We start from the raw sequence: 19754 nt of genomic DNA, 5'->3' as shown, positions 1-19754 counted from the left end.
CAGTGGAAACATGCTGTCAGTGAATAATGACTTCTTTTTATTTTGAGATGTAAGAGCGCTGTTGTGTACAGAGATGGGCATAAATACATGGAAATGTATTTCAAATAAAAATATTAAACACTGTGTGGAAAAATGTAATTAAATACAAATACAAAATACTGTGTTAAAAATGTATTTAAATACAAATATAGTATTTTGTATTTTGAAAATACACAAAATACATGTGAAGTTGGCCATTCAGTGCAGGAATAGGTCACCGTAAATGAAGAAACTACATAAGCCTACTGACTTTTAATTCCTAACCTCATCTCTGCCCTCTCTTTCTGTCTGTCTGTCTTTCTTTCTTTCTGTCTTTCTTTCTTTCTTTCTTTCTTTCTTTTGTTTCTTTCTTTTGTTTCTTTCTTTTGTTTCTTTCTTTTGTTTCTTTCTTTTGTTTCTTTCTTTTGTTTCTTTCTTTTGTTTCTTTCTTTTGTTTCTTTCTTCCTTCCTTCCTTCCTTCCTTCCTTCCTTCCTTCCTTCCTTCCTTCCTTCCTTCCTTCCTTCCTTCCTTCCTTCCTTCCTTCCTTCCTTCCTTCCTTCCTTCCTTCCTTCCTTCATTCTTTCCTTCCTTCCTTCCTTCCTTCCTTCCTTCCTTCCTTCCTTCCTTCCTTCCTTCCTTCCTTCCTTCCTTCATTCTTTCCTTTTCTTTCTTTCTTCCTTCCTTTCTGGCAATTACAAATAAACTTATGCAAAATAGCAGTCATTTGTACACTTATTTCTGACCAGGTTACAATGTAGTCTATTACTTGTGGTGAACACTATTAAAAAATTCATACTGTTTGTAAAACTGTGAGAATCTTTTCCGCTGTCTAGCAAAGTATATGGATGGGCGATATGACCAAAATCTTAATTTTACTTCATAGTAACAATATCATGGTTTCACAATTCCCAATATCAGTTTTGATACCACAGCAAAAAAATGAATTTCAAACTGTTTTGAGTTTGTTTGTTTTTTTGTTTTTTTTGCAGGTAGTTCAATGCTTTTTAAGTATAGTAATTTTTACATTTAGTTTATGTAAAGTTTATTTGTTTCTATAAGTTTAATTTAAAATTAGAATTTATATTTACCCAAAGTTTTTTTTTAATTTTTTTTATGAAAGATAAAACTAAAAGCTGAAGATTTTTATGGTGTATCATTCATCAGTGCTTCTTTTTCCACTTCAACGTTCCAATAATTCCTGCCCACTAAAAGCTGCACGGATAAATTTGCTTACCCTGATAGGCCGACCTATCTGTAAACGATTTAGAAAAGGTTCCATCGATTCACACTTTATATCATCGCTATGATATGTAGTGTCATATCACACAGCCCTAACATGCAGAAATGCTTTAAACACATTTGACAAGCTAGTTGATAAAAATCAACAACCGGTCAAGACTGATTGGCTAACGCTATTTTCCAACTTGTCTGTGCTCTTTTATTCTTAACTGAAGGCAAAGCTGAACAATGCACTATTTTAACTTTAATCAACAAGTAGAATTGATCATGACATCCTCGCCTTATTCCAGAAAAATCGCTGATCCAATGCTGAGTCAATGCATGAATGTTGGGGTTGGGGGGAGGGGGTGTCTGAACTAGTCGATGCACGAAATCAGTACCCTGATAAACAGGTTGACTGGCAAAAAGTATTTTATGTATTTTGAAAATACAGAAATACTCATCTTAAATGTATTTAAATACAAATTACATTCGATTTTTTTCCCGAAGGCTTTAAAATAGCCTTTTTTACACATTAGATTTTTTTTCCCAAAGGCTTTCAAAAGATCCGCTGAACACACATGCACAGATCTGTCCAAAATAGTCACTGTATTCAAAACGAAACCTCTATTTTGTCCCCATCCTCCTCTGGATTCACAAGCACACGGGTATTTGAGGGTCTTTGGTCCAAATAACTCTTTCATTAGTTTCTGTATTTGTGTTTCCTCAGCATAACAGCGCACACACACACACACACACATACTCCGGCGTGGAGTTCCTCTGAGGTTTTGTTGAGAGGTCTTGGCTGGTAAGTGATTTAGTTTCTCATCGCTGGTCTGATGCGTCTGCCGCATGTCAATCAGAGAGAAGAATGTGTGACGGAGGAGGTTTATCTGGACACACGTCACAGGACATGATGTCAATCATCCATCCATCTTTCTGTCTGTCTGTCTTATTTTATCTGTCTGTCTGTCTTTTTCTATCTATCTGTCTTATCATTCTATCTGCCTGTCTGTCTTATTCTATCTGTCTGTCTGTGTTATCATTCTGTCTGTCTGTCTGTCTGTCTGTCTGTCTGTGTTATCATTCTGTCTGTCTGTCTGTCTGTGTTATCATTCTATCTGTCTGTCTGTCTGTCTGTCCTATCATTCTGTCTGTCTGTCTGTCTGTCTGTGTTATCATTCTGTCTGTCTGTCTTATTCTATCTGTCTGTCTGTCTGTCTGTCTGTCCTATCATTCTGTTTGTCTGTCTGTCTGTGTTATCATTCTGTCTGTCTGTCTTATTCTATCTGTCTGTCTGTCTGTCTGTCTGTCTGTCTGTCCTATCATTCTGTCTGTCTGTGTTATCATTCTGTCTGTCTGTCTGTCTGTCTTATTCTGTCTGTCTGTCTGTCTTATTCTATCTGTCTGTCTGTCTGTCTGTCTGTCTGTCTGTCTGTCCTATCATTCTGTCTGTCTGTCTGTCTGTCTGTGTTATCATTCTGTCTGTCTGTCTTATTCTATCTGTCTGTCTGTCTGTCTGTCTGTCTGTCTGTCCTATCATTCTGTCTGTCTGTCTGTCTGTGTTATCATTCTGTCTGTCTGTCTTATTCTATCTGTCTGTCTGTCTGTCTGTCTGTGTCTGTCCTATCATTCTGTCTGTCTGTCTGTCTGTGTTATCATTCTGTCTGTCTGTCTTATTCTATCTGTCTGTCTGTCTGTCTGTCCTATCATTCTGTCTGTCTGTCTGTCTGTGTTATCATTCTGTCTGTCTGTCTTATTCTATCTATCTGTCTGTCTGTCTGTCTGTCTGTCCTATCATTCTGTCTGTCTGTCTGTCTGTGTTATCATTCTGTCTGTCTGTCTTATTCTATCTGTCTGTCTGTCTGTCTGTCTGTCCTATCATTCTGTCTGTCTGTCTGTCTGTGTTATCATTCTGTCTGTCTGTCTGTCTGTCTTATTCTGTCTGTCTGTCTGTGTTATCATTCTGTCTGTCTGTCTTATTCTATCTGTCTGTCTGTCTGTCTGTCTGTCTGTCTGTCTGTCTGTCTGTGTTATCATTCTGTCTGTCTGTCTGTCTGTCTGTCTGTCTGTCTGTGTTATCATTCTTTCTGTCTGTCTGTCTGTCTGTCTGTCTGTCTGTCTGTCTGTCTGTGTTATCATTCTGTCTGTCTGTCTTATTCTATCTGTCTGTCTGTCGGTCCATCTTATCTTTCTATCTATCTCTCTATCTGTATGTCTTATTCTATCTGTCTGTCTGTCTGTCTGTCTGTCTGTCTGTGTTATCATTCTGTCTATTCTATCTATCTCTGTCTGTCTGTCTTATTATTCTATCTGTCTGTCTGTCTGTCTTATTCTATCTGTCTATCTGTCTTATCATTCTATCTCTCTATCTGTATGTCTTATTCTATCTGTCTGTCTGTCTGTCTGTCTGTCTGTCTGTCTGTGTTATCATTCTGTCTATTCTATCTATCTCTGTCTGTCTGTCTTATTATTCTATCTGTCTGTCTGTCTGTCTGTCTGTCTTATTCTATCTGTCTATCTGTCTGTCTTATCATTCTATCTATCTATCTATCTATCTATCTATCTATCTATCTATCTCTGTCTATCTGTCTTATCATTCTATATATTCTATCTATCTATCTATCTATCTATCTCTGTCTATCTGTCTTATCATTCTATCTATCTATCTATCTATCTATCTATCTATCTATCTATCTATCTATCTATCTATCTATCAAATTCAAATTCAAATTCAAATTCAAAATTGCTTTATTGGCATGACTGTACATATTACAATATTGCCAAAGCTTGTAAAAGACATCAAAATAATAAAATATTACAAAATTACAAAATATTATCTATCTCTGTCTATCTGTCTTATCTATCTATCTATCTATCTATCTATCTATCTATCTATCTATCTCTGTCTATCTGTCTTATCATTCTATCTATCTATCTATCTATCTATCTATCTATCTATCTATCTATCTCTGTCTGTCTATCTGTCTTATCATTCTATATATTCTATCTATCTATCTCTGTCTATCTGTCTTATCATTCAATCTATCTCTCTGTCTTATTATATCTGTCTATCTGTCTTATCATGTGAAACCCGAGGGAGGGGTTCTAACAGACAAATCACAGCGCTTGCGTTACATTTTTGGAGAGGTGCACATCAGGGATGCCGAAGGGTACGTGTGCTACACACAGCCTACGACGTAGCTCACGACATAGCGTGAGTTCGACACAGAAGTATGAATTGGGCTTTATCATTATATCTGTCTGTCTTATTCTATCTATCTGTCTTATCATTCAGTCTGTCTGTCTTGTCTGTCTGTGTGTCTGTCTTATCATTATATCTGTCTGTCTTATTCTATCTATGTCTTATTCTGTCTGTCTTGTCTTTCTCTCTGTCTGTCTGTCTGTCTGTCTGTCTGTCTTATCATTATATATGTCTGTCTTATTCTATCTATGTCTTATCATTCTGTCTGTCTGTCTTATCATTATATATGTCTGTTTTATTCTATCTATGTCTTATCATTCTGTCTGTCTGTCTTATCATTCTGTCTGTCTGTCTTATCATTCTATCTGTTTGTCTGTCCGTCAGTTTTGTGAGTTTTATCTTGTCTTGTGAATTACTTGCTTTGTTCCGTCATTCTATTGTTTATGATATTGTGCAATACATGTGTTGACTGCACTTCTACAGCAGCGTTAACTGATGTTATTTGATACATTATTTGGACATAGTTTAGAATAAATCCATGTTGTAATAAAGCTGCAGTGCTCATGTAACCCAGGGCTGTTCCTCATGATGGTTAACCTGTCAGACGGTTCTCCTCCGAGGAAAAGAGGTCTGGCCTCTGACACTCATGTTCCCGCTGTCTGCCGAAGACCTCCTCAGTATTGTTTAACAGCATTTATACCCGAGAGGACATGTGATATGGCTATTTAATAGTCCAGTGGATGCAGTGAGAGGCGTCTGTCAGTGGTGCGCTCGACTGTGAAGCTCATGTGAGCATGACATCAGACACCTGATGGAGACCGTAAAACAGGGTTTATGTTTCACAGCTGCTGTTCAACAATTAGCCTCCCATTCTTTGATTGTGTTTTCATTGCAGGAAGCTGAAGACATAAAGACCTGTTTGGGTCGTATTTCACCTCAAAAAAGTAATTTACCTTCAAGTTCTCATTATTGTAATGTGAGTAGAATCTTATTTAGTCATGAAAATCACCCTGACAGCTCCAAGCAAAAACAAACAAAAAAGAAATGTTACAGTGATGATGCTTTTGGTCCTCTGCGTGCTGCCAAAACAATATCGACCCGCCGAGGCATGGACTCTTTAAGACTCCTGACACAAGACTTTGGTCTCTGGCAACAAGACTTTAGCAGATCCTTTAAGTCCTGTAGGTTGTGAGGTGGATTAAACTTGTTGGTCCAGCACATCCAACAGATGCTCAATTGGATTCAGATCTTTGGAGGCCAGGGCAACACCTTTAATCTTCATCATGTCCCTCAAACCATTCCTGATCAATATGTGCAGTGTGGCAGGGTGTATTATCCTGCTGAAAGAGCCACTTCCAGCAGGGAACACCACTTGGTCTGCAACAATGTTTAGGAAGGAGGCATGTGTCAAATTGACGTCCACATGAGTGACCGGACCCAGGGTTTCCCAGCAGAACATTAAAGCTACACTGTGTCATTTTTTAAGTTGATTCTTAGCACAAAAAAAAACACTTTGTTCTTTCAAAATTATATGTTCTCATTCATGTGTACTAACTTTCACCAACTAATCAAGTATTCTTGTAAGCATAGAATCTGCCATTCAGAATACATACAGCCAAATACATACAGCATACAGCCATGTTGCGCCTCCATCTTGAAAATACATTAGCTAAAGAGGGACATACCTGGAAATTCTCAGTACCTCAATACTCAGTGGCACCGTGACGAATGCGAGGGGGAGATTACTCGCGACTGCCGGCAGATCTGAAAGCCTGCTGAAGATGGAGGATCACGCCTGTTCTCGAGGACATGATGTAACAGAGTCGCCAAGGAAGCGAAAGAGAGAATTAAAACGACAACGCAACAGGCAAATCAACAAGACCAAAGTCAATATTGGAGTGGCTTTTCCAAGATGGAAAGAGCTCATGAGGAGCAAGGGTTGCATGTTGCCGAAGTTGCCTGCTTTCTTCTCGACAGGTAATTCAGCCTATTTGTGTAAATTCGAAGTTTTATAGTTGCTTGGCTAACTATAGCATGGTTGTGCATAACGCTAGACCGACGTCTAGGATACTTTTCCTCGCGTCAATGATGAAAAAGGATTGTTTACCTTACTAAATAGTTTTAGGAATTCGAACTGGAAGCCATGTTAATCTTGGAATAACACAGCCACCGTAGGAGTTAAAACGCCTTGGGAATGGGAGGGGCTAGAAAGTAATATTCAGTTGGTAGTCATTTACAATTTCACCGCTAGATGGGAGACAATCTTACACAGTGTAGTTTTAACCAGAGCATCACACTCCCTCCAGTGGCTTCTCATCGTCCCACAGTGCATCACTTCCCCAGGTAAACGGCGCACACGTTCACGTGATGTAAAAGAAAACGAGACTCATCGGACCAGATGACCTTCTTCCACTGCTCCAAGGTCCAGTTCTGATGCTCGCGTGCACTTTGTAGGCACTTTGGACGTTGGACGGGGTCATCATAGGCTCTCTGATTGGTATACGCAGCAGAGCACTGTCCTCCTTTAACCATCATTAATATTTTGTGTGGCCATAACAACTTGACCCTAGTAAAAGTCGCTCAGATCTTTATTCCTGCCCATTTCTCCTGCTTCCAACATACTGATTATTTGCTCACCATCTAATCTAACCAGACCTTAAAATGTGGCCTTTTTAGGGGATGATCATTGATATTTGCTTTACCTGTGACTCATGACCTCTCTAGCAAGGTTTTCCCAATAGCTGTCTGGCTAAAAGCTTTTATTTTTCAGTTTGTCCAAACCTTGGTGAAGAACTGAGTGCGTGTGACAGTCTCTAGTTCACATGTTCTGTATGTAATTCAGCATTAGTTATTAGCTGAACATAAATGCACTCACAATTCACCAGCGTGTATGGTATAAATTTAGATCTGAATTTAACTTTGACATGAAAGACATTTTATGAACTCGCACATCAACTGTGGCTGTCTTTTAGATAAGAAACATGTACGAACAATGACATTTTCAGTGCTTTGGAGGAGGGGAATATTTTCAGTGTGTAACATTTACATCTTTTTGAAGACTTGTAATATACTACATGAGTCACACGGGCTTCCATTTTATACTTTCATGATGCCTTTTTAAAGCTTGACATGTGAGATGTGGTCACTGATCTGTTGTTGTATGGAAAGGAGCTGCATAATTCAAGATTAGTCTTTTGTGTTGCCCAGGAAACTTTTTTATTCTTTGTTTTATTCCTTCAACTTGTAATGAATTGTACCTTCTATGTGTGTGTGTGTGTGTTTTTGAAGTGTTTCTGTCACACACAGATGTACTGCGGGGTAATGAGACGCTTCACCTCATTCACAGCAGCAGTAGCTGAGTTCTGATGTTGATTCGCTTCTCAACTCTTCTCTGTTATCACAAATAGAACAAATGCATGCCTCATTTGATCATCTGCATCAGACTATTGGAACAGGTACAGTACGGTCATCTGAGGTAACTTGGCATGGTGATTCACACCACTGATTTAAGGTTTGCATATCTCACATGCTGGAGATAATTGTTTTGTCGTTTTTATATTGATAATGAAAGAGAGTTTAATCGATGTGACAAGACTATTTGACTATATCTCCTAGTGAGACTTCAACGTGAAAATCTGGTTCACTTTGCTGCTGATTCCACAACCACCTAGAATACCCTAACAACCACCTAGCAACACCATAGCAACCACTCAGAATACCCTAGCAACCGCCTAGCAACCACCTAGCAACCACCCAGAACACCCTAGCAACTGCCTAGCAACCACCCAGAACACCCTAGCAACTCCCTAGCAACCACCCAGAATACCTTGGAAACCGCCCAGAACACCATAGCAAACGCCTAGTAAAAAAAAACAATAGCAACCGTGCCGAATTTTGCCACCGCAAGCACCACTCACATTTTCTTCACGAACTGCCCACTTACAGGAAGAGAGCGTCTGACCGGCATGTAAAGAGACCAACCACTGTTTAGAAGAGGAGAGACCGGAAACCATCCTGACCCTGCATATACACTAGCCTATTGTAAGTATCTCCAGATATCAAAGTTAAACAAGACTCGGGATTTAGAAAGTGACTCGTTTTAATTCACGAGTGTGAATTTGAATTAATTGATGAATCGGAATGACAATGAATTTACTTGAGTTTAAAGATTGTGACAAAATAGTAATGATTACTATCATTGTGAGCTCTGAATGAGTTCAACTATTTTAAATATGAAGTGACGTCTGACAGCACTGCTGATTTTTCTTAAATCCTGATGACATTTGTTCACTGGGTCATCTGATCATAATTTAACTTTAGTTGCACGGAAATGAACAAAAAAAAAACAGATTTAAAAATAATATAGTAACTTCTACTAATGTTTTTCATTGTATACCTAAAGGAAAAGTAGTAGCATTTGATGAGGAAATAGCTGATCTAAAGTGGAATGATATCTTATCTTCCAAGGATGTAGATTATGGTTGTAATGCATTTTATAATAGAATTAATTCTGTAAGAGAGAAATTTACTGTTAGTGTTCAGAAAAAAATCTACGAGAATTTCTGGAAGCTGATGAAGAACAGGGATTCAGTATTAAAGTAAGCTATTAAGTCTAGAAAGTGACACTGTCATAAAGGTCTGCGAAACAAAGTTATTCGAGAGCTGAGGGTTGCCAAATCCAGTTATTATCTTCATCTAATTAATGAGGCAAAAGGCAATAGTAAGCTAATTTGGAAAAACATAAATACTCTTTTACGGAAGGAACCAAATTTTATAGGAGATGTTAAGCTTAAAGTTCAGGGAAAGCAAATTGAAGATGATTGTGCCATTGCTATTACTTTTAATCGTTTTTTTATTTTATTAACTCAGTTAAAGACTTAGGGGAAACATTTTCGAGAAGGGAAATAAATATTAGTCCGATTGATGATGTAAAGGTTTTAATCTAACCAAGACAAATGTAATGCAAGCAAACAAAGTTATTATTAAGTCGTTGAAAAATTCTAAATGTAGAGATGCTCATCAGTCGGATACTATGTTTGATCACATCACTCATTTAATTAACTTGAACTGTTTTTCCTACTTCGTAGAAACAAGCCACTTTTACTCCTATTTTTAAATCCGGAGATCATTATGAAGCTAGTAATTGCTAGAAGCGTACTGCTTAATTGTTTGAAGATTGTTTTTGAACAACTGACATCCCATCTTAACAGTGTATGCAGTTTGGTTTCAGAGTAAATCATTATACTGGAACAGCTAATTAACATTTAATAGAGCAAATCAAATTTGCCTTCGATACAGTTAATCATGCAGTTCTCCTTTCTAAACTGACTACATTTCAGTTCTCATCTGAAGCTTTAGCATGGATATCCTCATATTTATTAACAATGTGTAAAAATGAAAGGGGTTAAGTCCTGCAATTTACATTATACAGTGGGTGTACCCCAAGGATCAGTATTAGGTCCCTTATTATTTAGTGTGTATCTCCCGCAACAGTGTGAAGGGAAACAAGAACAGATGAGACTGTTATTTTTACACATGCGAGAACAGCAGAGTTAGCAGCTGACAAGTTAAAAGCTGCTACAGAAAAGATTACACAGTGGCTGGAACAATCATGTCTTAGCTTGAACATTAGTTCAAAATAATTTTTTTTTTAATAATGTTGTCTTTGAGCAAAACAAAAGGAATTCTTTTCGCAGAAACAAATGTTAAATGTCCTGATGTTGATATGTTTATTAATGGTGAAAAGACAGAAATAGTTGAGTTCAATTATCTTGACATAATATTGGACTCAAATCTCAGTTTTTACAAACATGTAAAGAAAATGGTGAGGAATATTGAATATAACTGGGCCAATTTTAGACAAATTAGACGATGTCTCTCTGTTGATGTAAGACTTTTATGCATACTACAATCCTTTCTCACATACTGTCATGCTGGGGTCAGGCTGGTGAAGCTTTGATTAAACCCTTAAAATCCATATTTAAACAGACATTAAAAACCTTAGATAAAAAACCAAACCATTTTCAAAATGTTCATCACAATTTTAGACTTTTTCAAGTTTGTGTATCGGTTATAAAATCTTAAATGGCTTGGCTCCTTCTGTATTATGTGACATTGGTCATTTTCGCTCTGAAAACTCAGTGAGATACCAGATTATCATCCATGAGTAATTGTCTGGTTCCCTTTCGACGTTCTGCATTTGGACTGCCGTCTTTCGCAGTGAAAGCTACTAATCAGTGGAATGCCCTACCAGAGGATATAAAAGGGTGTAAAGCTCTTGGTCTTTTTAAATTTAAGGTAAAATCTTTTCTTTTTTTGTCTTTTTTTTTTAAATCAAACCAACTCTGTAAACATTGAAATTGTTGCAGTTTCAAAAATTTTTTTTTTTTTTTTTTTATTGTGGCCCTGATAGTAGGCTAAGTGTGTGTATGTATGTTTTTATTCTGTATAATTGTATGTTAGTGTTGACCTGCCTGGGGACTACGGATGAAAATTAGCCTTTGGCTAAATCCAGTACAATGCATCATGAAATGGAAACATTTATGTTAAAAATTGTACATGGTCCCTTTATAAATAAATACATTAAAAAGAATAATAATAATTTAAAGGGGCAACAGCGCGTGTGTGTGTGTGTGTGTCTGTGTGTGTGTTTCTTGCAGACTGTATTCAGATGTTTTCGGCAGCAGGATGGCGTGAAAGAGCCACTGAGAGCAGAAAAGCGCGCACACACACACACACACACACACGCTCGTTCACAGAGACTCGCGCTGAGTCAGTTAGTCAGTCTCATTCCAGCATCAGTCGAGCATCATGGATCTGCGGGGCTCACACACTATTGGAATGATTTTACCGCTATATCTAATATTTTACTTCATCACAGGCTCTATTAGTAAAGGTGAGTATCTCATTATTCATATAATTTAGAGTAATCTGAGGTTAAAAATGACTTTTATTTCGGATTTGTGTGCGCGAGAGAGGCTCTCTTGTGCTGACTGGAATAACGGCAGTAAGTTGAGGAGGAACTTTGCTTTGCGCCAGCCTGATATTAAACTATTCATTCATCTGATGTTGATTTATGATATTAGTTGATATAGTTTATTACATTATGTTTCGATGTTGTGTTACATAGAATGTAATAGTTCGAGAAGGTAATTGATTCATTAATGCAACAGATAATGTCACGGGGTTTTACGCATCGAATGACTTTGATTCAGTTTATATAATCAGGAATATGTGTTGTGTGATTTTATTTCAAACAGTCTAAAAAATGAGCAGTTTTGTCTTTTTTATGTATTGAAATGATGAGCTTGTCGGATGCGCTGCATTGTGTCTAATGCGCTCATGTCAGGTGGTGGAATGGATTAATTACCATCATCACATTTATGACCGCTAAATTATTAATAATTATAATATTTAATAATGATGTTTACAATATTTAATATTATATCATATAAAAATATTAGCAATTACATTTAATTATAAAAACGTTATTAATAATAGCCCAGTTTATTATTAATGGGCAGGAGTTTAGAGCTTCAAGGGATCATGACTATAATTAGATGTAGGATGCGAGGCTGGTTGTGACATCACAAAACTCGATCGCGCCCATAAATTATGGGAAAACAATCTTAAAAACAGCCTAGGATGGTTTCCTGGTCAGGTTTGTTCTGGTTGGCGTTTTTTTTTTTTTTTTTTTTTTTGTGGTCATGATGTGAGACTTGCTTGCTATCCGCAAAACAGCTTAGATGTAGACATATAGAAATGTTGAAGGTTGTAACATTATGTGTACACTTGTTTTATACCTAGTGGATTTTCTAGAAGTCTAGTCTTGATCACAGCTGATTGGAACATCAGAACTTATTTAATGTTTAAAGTCCCCATGAAATCAAAATAGTTTTTTGTTTTTTTAGTATGAAAATGTTAGCCTTAAGGTTATCTATTAGTTAGTGTGCTCCAAAACAATGGCAAAAAATTCACATTTACGAAGATATAAGCATTCAAAACTTAGACTCTCACTTCCACCAATATGGATCTATGATTTTGATGACATCACTCTGCACTTCAGTTTCTCATCAGATTTTCTGTCCAATCAAATGCTCTCTAGAATCTGAAGCTCCGCCCCCTACACTATAACTAGACGCTGAAGCTGCAATCGGTCATCTGTTCACACGTTTATTATTTTCTACATGGTGAATGGCACACAGTGCACTGTATAGGGGATAGGGAACGATTCAGACAGTGTAAATATGCTTAGGTTTTGTGCAAGTGTCACGCGAACCGCCGCAGCTCCGTCCAGTCAGAGACATGACAGCACAGAGCGGATCATATGCTCGATTCGGTGCAGACCACAAACGTATTGGACCCATCTGAAATCTGCACAAAGAATGATATCTTTTAAAGCGATGGAGGAGATTAGGAGGAGAAACGGTTAGACAGACTCGGCGTTAGAAACAGCACTGACGAGTAGAAGAGATAACATCAGTGCCATGGACCAACAGAAATTACACACTTTTCAAACTACACATCCTCAGCATGACTATGTGCACGGTTTGCTTTAGTAACAGTTTCATGTTAAATCTATTCGACTGTGGCTGTGAACAGTTTGTTTCTAGCGTCCTATGGGGGGGGGGGGGGGGGGGGGGGGGTTATATAAACCACAGTAGAACCTTTTCATGTTTCTGGTGTTCTCAGAAATTGTCATTGAGGGGTGAACTTCAATAGTGGTGAACGGAAACTACAACAAATATCATTTTTGCCTTCCCATTTAGTCTAATAGCAAAAGAAAAAGAAAAATCCATGATAGTATTTCTATAACTTTACAAAAGAGGAAAAAATATAGAGAATTGATTATGTCGGTCAGAAGAGAATGTCAAATTTGCGGTCATTCCCTCAGCCGTTGCATTGTATGTTCTGTAAGTCAATGCCAATATAATATTGTCTTAAGTGTGTATTACATAACAAAATAAAAATCTAAAAAGACACTTTGTTAGATATACAATGTTAATAACTGTGAAGACACATCATCACAGTCTGTGAAAAGAGTCTAAACCGGTGTAGAAACTCATTCATATAAATTCACAGTATTGTCAGTCTGTGTGGAAAAGCAGTCTGTTGCACTTACACTTCACGAGTGCGTTCACATCTGGAATGTTTGGTTGGATTAAAACGAACCCGGGTGCGATTGCTCTGTTAGTGCGGTTCAGTTTGTGTGAACTGGTGCGCACCAAACAAGCGGACCGAAACCACTGAAATGATGGGTCTCAATCCGCTTCCAAACAAACTCTGGTGCGGTTCGAATTAAATATGAACACAACACCGACCAAAGACATGTGAACTAACCGAAACCAGGACATGATTTCCCAAGATGAGACCCTAAAAAGGACAGAATGCTCAAGCATAGCTGTTTTTTCTCGTCACAGTCGTGATGTTGTCCATCACAGTTCAGTTCAGGCATCAGAACCGCTTCTCCTCACAGCAGATCTGTGTGTGTGTGTGTGACGGAGGGATTCCTGACGCTTTTTTGACTCCTTTACACATTTTAAAGGCTCTCCACGAGTTCTCAGCTGGTCAGAATACCATCATATGTAGCTACACACACACAAGAGCACATTTATCCCAGAACACGGCACTGTTTTGGATGTTCAGTAAGTTCAGTCACGAAATATACATCATAAAAGCCGACTAATCAGGTTGTGAACAAATCCCTATGGCTTTAGGTTCGGTATCTTTAGGTTTGTTGTTAAAATGCTAATGTGAATGCGAAGTGGACCAGGGCTCCGGATCAAACGAACCAGGCGAACTGAACAACAAGTGTGAACACACCCTCATACACTCTAAAAAATAAAACATTGGGTCAACAAAAAAAAATATGTTAACGTTTTCCACTAGAATGTTTATGTTAAGACTACTGGCAGAATTACATTAATTCAAAGCGATGTTTTGAGTACGGTGAATTACTTTTTTTGGGCCACAATAAAACGCATTTCTAAGTAACATGAACTTAATAATTTTCAACATGAATGCAAGTAATTAAGTTGATCCAACATAATGTTTTAAGTTAGGTGAAGCAGTTTTTTGGCCACAATAAAACACATTTCTAAGTAACATGAACTTAATAATTAAGTTGATCTCTGCAAGAGTTAAGTTGAGCCCTTTTGATTTGATTTGAAGTTGATTAGGCTACTCTTTTAAACATACATGTAACATTCATCTTTTAATATATTTCCCTTTCAAAACATTTAAATGAACTGTATTACCATGTCCTTTCTAATACAACGTAAAGCATACATTTTCTTAGAAATCAACCTGTGTACTTATCACTTCAAATCAAACATTCAATTGAAATGTACACTGTCATTGGTCAGGCGCGCACACACAAATATATCATTGGCTGTAGAGTGTGACAATCTGTCAAAAATCAGCCAACACTTTTTTGTTCTCCTCTCCTCCGATCTACATTGATCTCATAAATTGCCTCTGTGAAGTTTGAACACAGAAAACATTTCATCACTGGATAGGTTTCGTTCAACAGCTGAATGTGCGGAACGCTTTTCAGAGAAGATAAGGCAACGTTATTTTAGTACAATTCACACCCAGCGGTAACAAAGGAAAAAAAAAAAAATCTCTGAATGCTTACGGTGAAACTTCGGTCTTCCGACCTATTACCATCGTGTAAATTCTCTATTGATTTTGATGGTAATATCAATTTTGATTAACGTTAACATGCGCGAGGGAGGGAGGGAGAGCAAGACAGTTTGAAGACTGTGAGAATGCGCGCGCGCGGCCGGAGGAGGGTCTCTCTCTCTCTCTCTCTCTCTCTCTCTCTCTCTCTCTCTCTCTCTCTCTCAGTAACATGCACGGGCGCCTGTCACAATTGTAAACAATAAAAACGAAATTTGGAAAACTAAAACGGAATTCATAGGGCCTTACATAACTCCGACTTGTTTTGAGCAAGTATCTGAACAAATAGTGTAAGGTTAGCTATACTCAATCAGTGACAGGCTACAGCTACTATATATAGCTAACTTTACCTCGGCACACCGACTAACGTATACTATCAACACTGCTCAAATTTCAGAGTAACGACTTCCAGATTTCGGTATTCGGTTACAGTAGGCTATCACCAACAGAATCCTGAGCGAATGTGAATATGTGTAAGCATAAAATTACTTACCATTCACCACATTACGCTTCAGCGAGTTTCAGATGTGGCCACACTCCTCTGGCCTTAAACATGCGCAAGGAAACTGTGGACCGTTTACACGTCATCAAATTGTTTTTTACATTAGCAGAACTTAAAATTAAATAAATTTTTGATTAACTGAAAATGTTAAACTCTGACAAGTCATGATAGTATATTGAATCAATAGGCATAATTTGTGTGTCATCCCAGCTCAATAAAATAACAATTACAAGTAAAAAGTCTAACAGCATCTCAGAACTTGATTTTTTATTTCACAACAATATATATATTTAAGTAATGACTAAAGGTCCTCTGAATTAGTTTTTAGAGTGTACTTAACGCACAGATCTATTTTGACATATCAGATTTTTTTGTCCCATCCGTTGTCAAACATTACAATTTCAGATTCAATCCCTTAGTCTAATATGGTTGTCACTCCCAAACTTTGCAGTGTGTACTGCAGAAAGACTAAGACATTTGACATTTGAAAGACTTAAAATGTAAGTATTGACTTGGTACAGAAGTACCGGTACTTTTGACCACCCTAGTGTGTAGACTGTGAAAACATAATTTATGTCTATCCGAAAGACCTACGTAGTCTTCTCACGGATAACTAGTTAACCTGGCAGTGCTTGGCAAATACAGTGACTGGTACATACCCAGACTTATATGAGCATGAGTTGGGGGAAAAAAATCTATTCTGATAAAAACAGTGCAATTTTGTACAAATAGATCCAGGTTTGCTATGCTTATTTGTAGGGCTGCACGATTTGGGCATAATTTTGTGATTATCAATATAGCTATAAAAATAATAGTTGTAGTAGTATTAGTAAAAATAATAAAAATGATAATAATAACTCTCATCATTATTAATGATAAAAAATGTTATATATATATATATATATATATATGAATTCTATTAAAATAATTAAAGTAATTACTAATTAATTTAGTAATTAATACATACTAATACATTTTCAAAATAATTCAAACTAATTATATTTAAATATATATAAATACTATTTTAATACTATATCAAAATTTCACTGTAAAAGTATAATATAATAATATAACATATAATAATTATCATTATTATTTATTATTATCATCATCATCATCAAACCAACCAACTTTTATTTTGACTGTAAACTGCAGGGAGCTGACAAGCGCTTCTCATTTATGTAATTAAATCGCAAGCTCTGCAATTTCATAAGCGCTCTAAGCCATATCGCGATATCGATTAGTCCTGCAGATCTACCTATGAGTTGCATGAAGTCAACCGATTATGTTTGGTTGCATGTTTCCGTGCAGTTTTGCATCAGACGGGCAGTGACTGAGGTGACTGACTTCAGCGTTTCCAGTGCAGACGGGGTGTTAGCATTTATTTCGAGGCTTTCAGCTGTATTTGGTCACGGATGTTGAATCTGGAATGGAGGAATACATCAGAATGAGCTTACCAGAGTGGATCACGGGGAATTACACTGATGCAGTCTAATGCCGAGTGATGCCCGCCACTATAAACGTTTGCTCGCACTGTGTGTCGCTCCAGAAGAAGACAGTGACATGGGTGTATATATGTGTGTGAGGGTGTTCGTAATGAGATGCATATGTGCTGTAATTGAAACAGATGGTTATGAACTTTGAAAGCCCTTGGCTCTCCACCACACACAGCACTTCAGGATACAATATCTGAAGTGATGGATGCTGGATTCTCCTCTTCTGTCTGCACAGATTGAGGATGCATTAGAAACGAGAGCAAGCTGGAGGCCACACATACCTTACGTTGAAGTGCTGCCAACTCCATTTCGGCTTGTATTGATGAAATAAATGCATGGATGACCAGTAATTTTCTCAGACTACACAAAACAAATCTAATTCTGGTTGGTCCTCCTCAATTTACATCCTGTCTCTGTGTTGACAATATTGATATTGCTGGTTTCCTATCATTTTCGATTCTTCCCTCTCTTTCTCATCACTTATCATTTATGCCTGCTGTCATGTTTAATGGACTTACTATATGCCTGCTGTCATGTTTAATGGACTTACTATTGTAAAGTGACCTTGAGTTTGTAGAAAGGTGCTATAGAAAATAAACATTATTATTATTGTAGCTGTATCACGGTCAGAGGTGGACAGTAACAAAGTACATTTACTTGAGTACTGTACTTAAGTACACTTTTTGAGTATCTATACTTTACTTCAGTATTATTTTTTTCTGGAAACTTTTTACTTTAACTTCACTACATTTGAAAGACAAATATCATACTTTTTACTCCATTACATTTCTGTCAAGGTCCTTGAGTAGAAAGTAGTAACATTAGTCAGGGGTTGCATTTTGGTTGGAAATGAAAGTTGGGTTGACGTCAGAAACCCGACGTCATATTGACGTCAGCATCTGACGTTGGATTTTGGTTGGAACATCTGTCCAACATTGGAGATTAACGTCAATCTGATGTTGGATTCTGACATCAACCTGATTTTCATTTTCAACGTTGGGTTTGGTCTTCTAAAGTCAAATCTTGTCATTGTTTTGGAGCACACTAGCTTATAGATAACAGTTAGGCTAACATATTCATACTAAAAGCCAAACAACTTTAAATAGGGCACTATTTGAGGGAACAGCCATTTGGGTGTCTGAAACCATTCTGGACGTTATTGAGTGCACTTATTCAATCTCACATTCAATCCCACTGCTGGAACTGTGTTCTAGAAATAAATTTGATATTGATATGAGGGTAGGCAGGTGGGCATAAAATTCAGAGGCATAAGGTACTGTAAGTATTACATACAACAATGCAGCAATAATAAAACAGTGCATTGACATTTACTTTTTACTTTTGATACTTAAGTACTTTTAAAGACAAGTACTTATGTACTTTTACTTAAGTAAAAATCGGTCTTTACAACTTTTACTTGTAACGGAGTAATATTTGACCAGTAGTATCTGTACTTTCACTCAAGTAAGGAAGTTGTGTACTTTGTCCACCTCTGATCACGGTACAGTGATGATGTCTCCACTCCGAGATACTTCAGAGAATATCATGGTACATGTTATTTTCTTGCTACATTTTTGTTGGTGATATAGATGTTTCCATTTATTTAGTGAAACTGTGATACTAAGGTCGTTGCCAGGGTGTTGCTGTAATTGCTTTTTAGCGTTTTGCTAAACGTTGTTTCTTTAATCTTCTGGGATCCTCATTAAGTGTGTGTCTGTAAGTCTGAACACGGAATAAGCATGAATATATACATCATTACATTCTATTTACGTTCCATTGATTGCATGTGATTATGACTGGCAGACGGTGTGGTTATGTAGATACTTTTAAGCATTTTTTGTTGTTGGAATTCAATTTATATTACGTTACGTGAATATTGAACTGCATTTTTATGTTGTTTTGGATTTTTATTTATATATTTATACTTTGTCTTTATGATACTGTACAATTTGATATAGACTAGTGATATAGCTTTATTAACTTTTTTTTTGAAGAAACTGATATTGAACTGTGTTGCTAATTGTTTTTTTTTAGTATGTTGCTATGTGGTTGCTAGGGCGAGTTCTCTCTCAAGTTTCTGTGATCTTCTGGAATTTGTGTCTTCCTCGTTCAGTGTGCGTCTGTGGGATTTTTTCATCCGTTTTATCATCCAGCAGGTGAAAATTGTAAGTCTGATCACTAAAGCCTCGTTTCAGACTGTTAATCCAAATCCGATTTTGTGCATATCTGATTGAAATCCGATCAGATTTTGCACGTGTGAACAGCACGTCACATCAAAAGCGATTTTTACAAATCCGTTTTGAGCTGCATTCATATGTGGTTTGAAATCCTATTCAAATCGCATTTGTGGAAATCCGTTTCAGTCTGACTGCTCTGATCGGATTTCACGTGGTTTACTTTCTCACGCCACGTAAAATGTAAACATCAGACGTTGTTTTAGGAAACATGCTGAAAGTCGCTGCAGAAACAAGGTTGTGTTGTTGCAAAGTGCCGAACGATTAGAAATTATGATAAAACGGAGACCGGCGGAGACAACCCAGCCCATACCTAGGGCTGGGTATCGAGTTCCATGCTTTTTAGGCACTGACCGAATTGCGTCGATACCATCGGATATCAAAAAATGTCTTGTTTGGT

General features: G+C 37.2%; 1 protein-coding gene across 1 annotated transcript in view; it reads left to right on the top strand.

Moving 5' to 3' along the window:
* The first annotated feature begins 11230 nt into the window (after positions 1-11230).
* cntnap3 (contactin associated protein family member 3) overlaps positions 11231-19754 on the top strand; it is a 125470-nt gene continuing 116946 nt past the window's right edge. The window contains exon 1 of the mRNA XM_084400122.1: positions 11231-11337. Within this exon, the coding sequence (XP_084256248.1) occupies positions 11253-11337 (85 nt within the window). The 5' untranslated portion in view covers positions 11231-11252. The remainder of the gene's footprint in view (positions 11338-19754) is intronic.

This window comes from Rutilus rutilus (genome assembly GCF_951802725.1).
Source record: "Rutilus rutilus genome assembly, chromosome: 25".
Lineage (NCBI taxonomy): Eukaryota > Metazoa > Chordata > Actinopteri > Cypriniformes > Leuciscidae > Rutilus > Rutilus rutilus.
The sequence above is the reverse complement of the archived record's forward strand: the minus strand, read 5'-3'. Positions and strand labels throughout refer to the sequence as shown.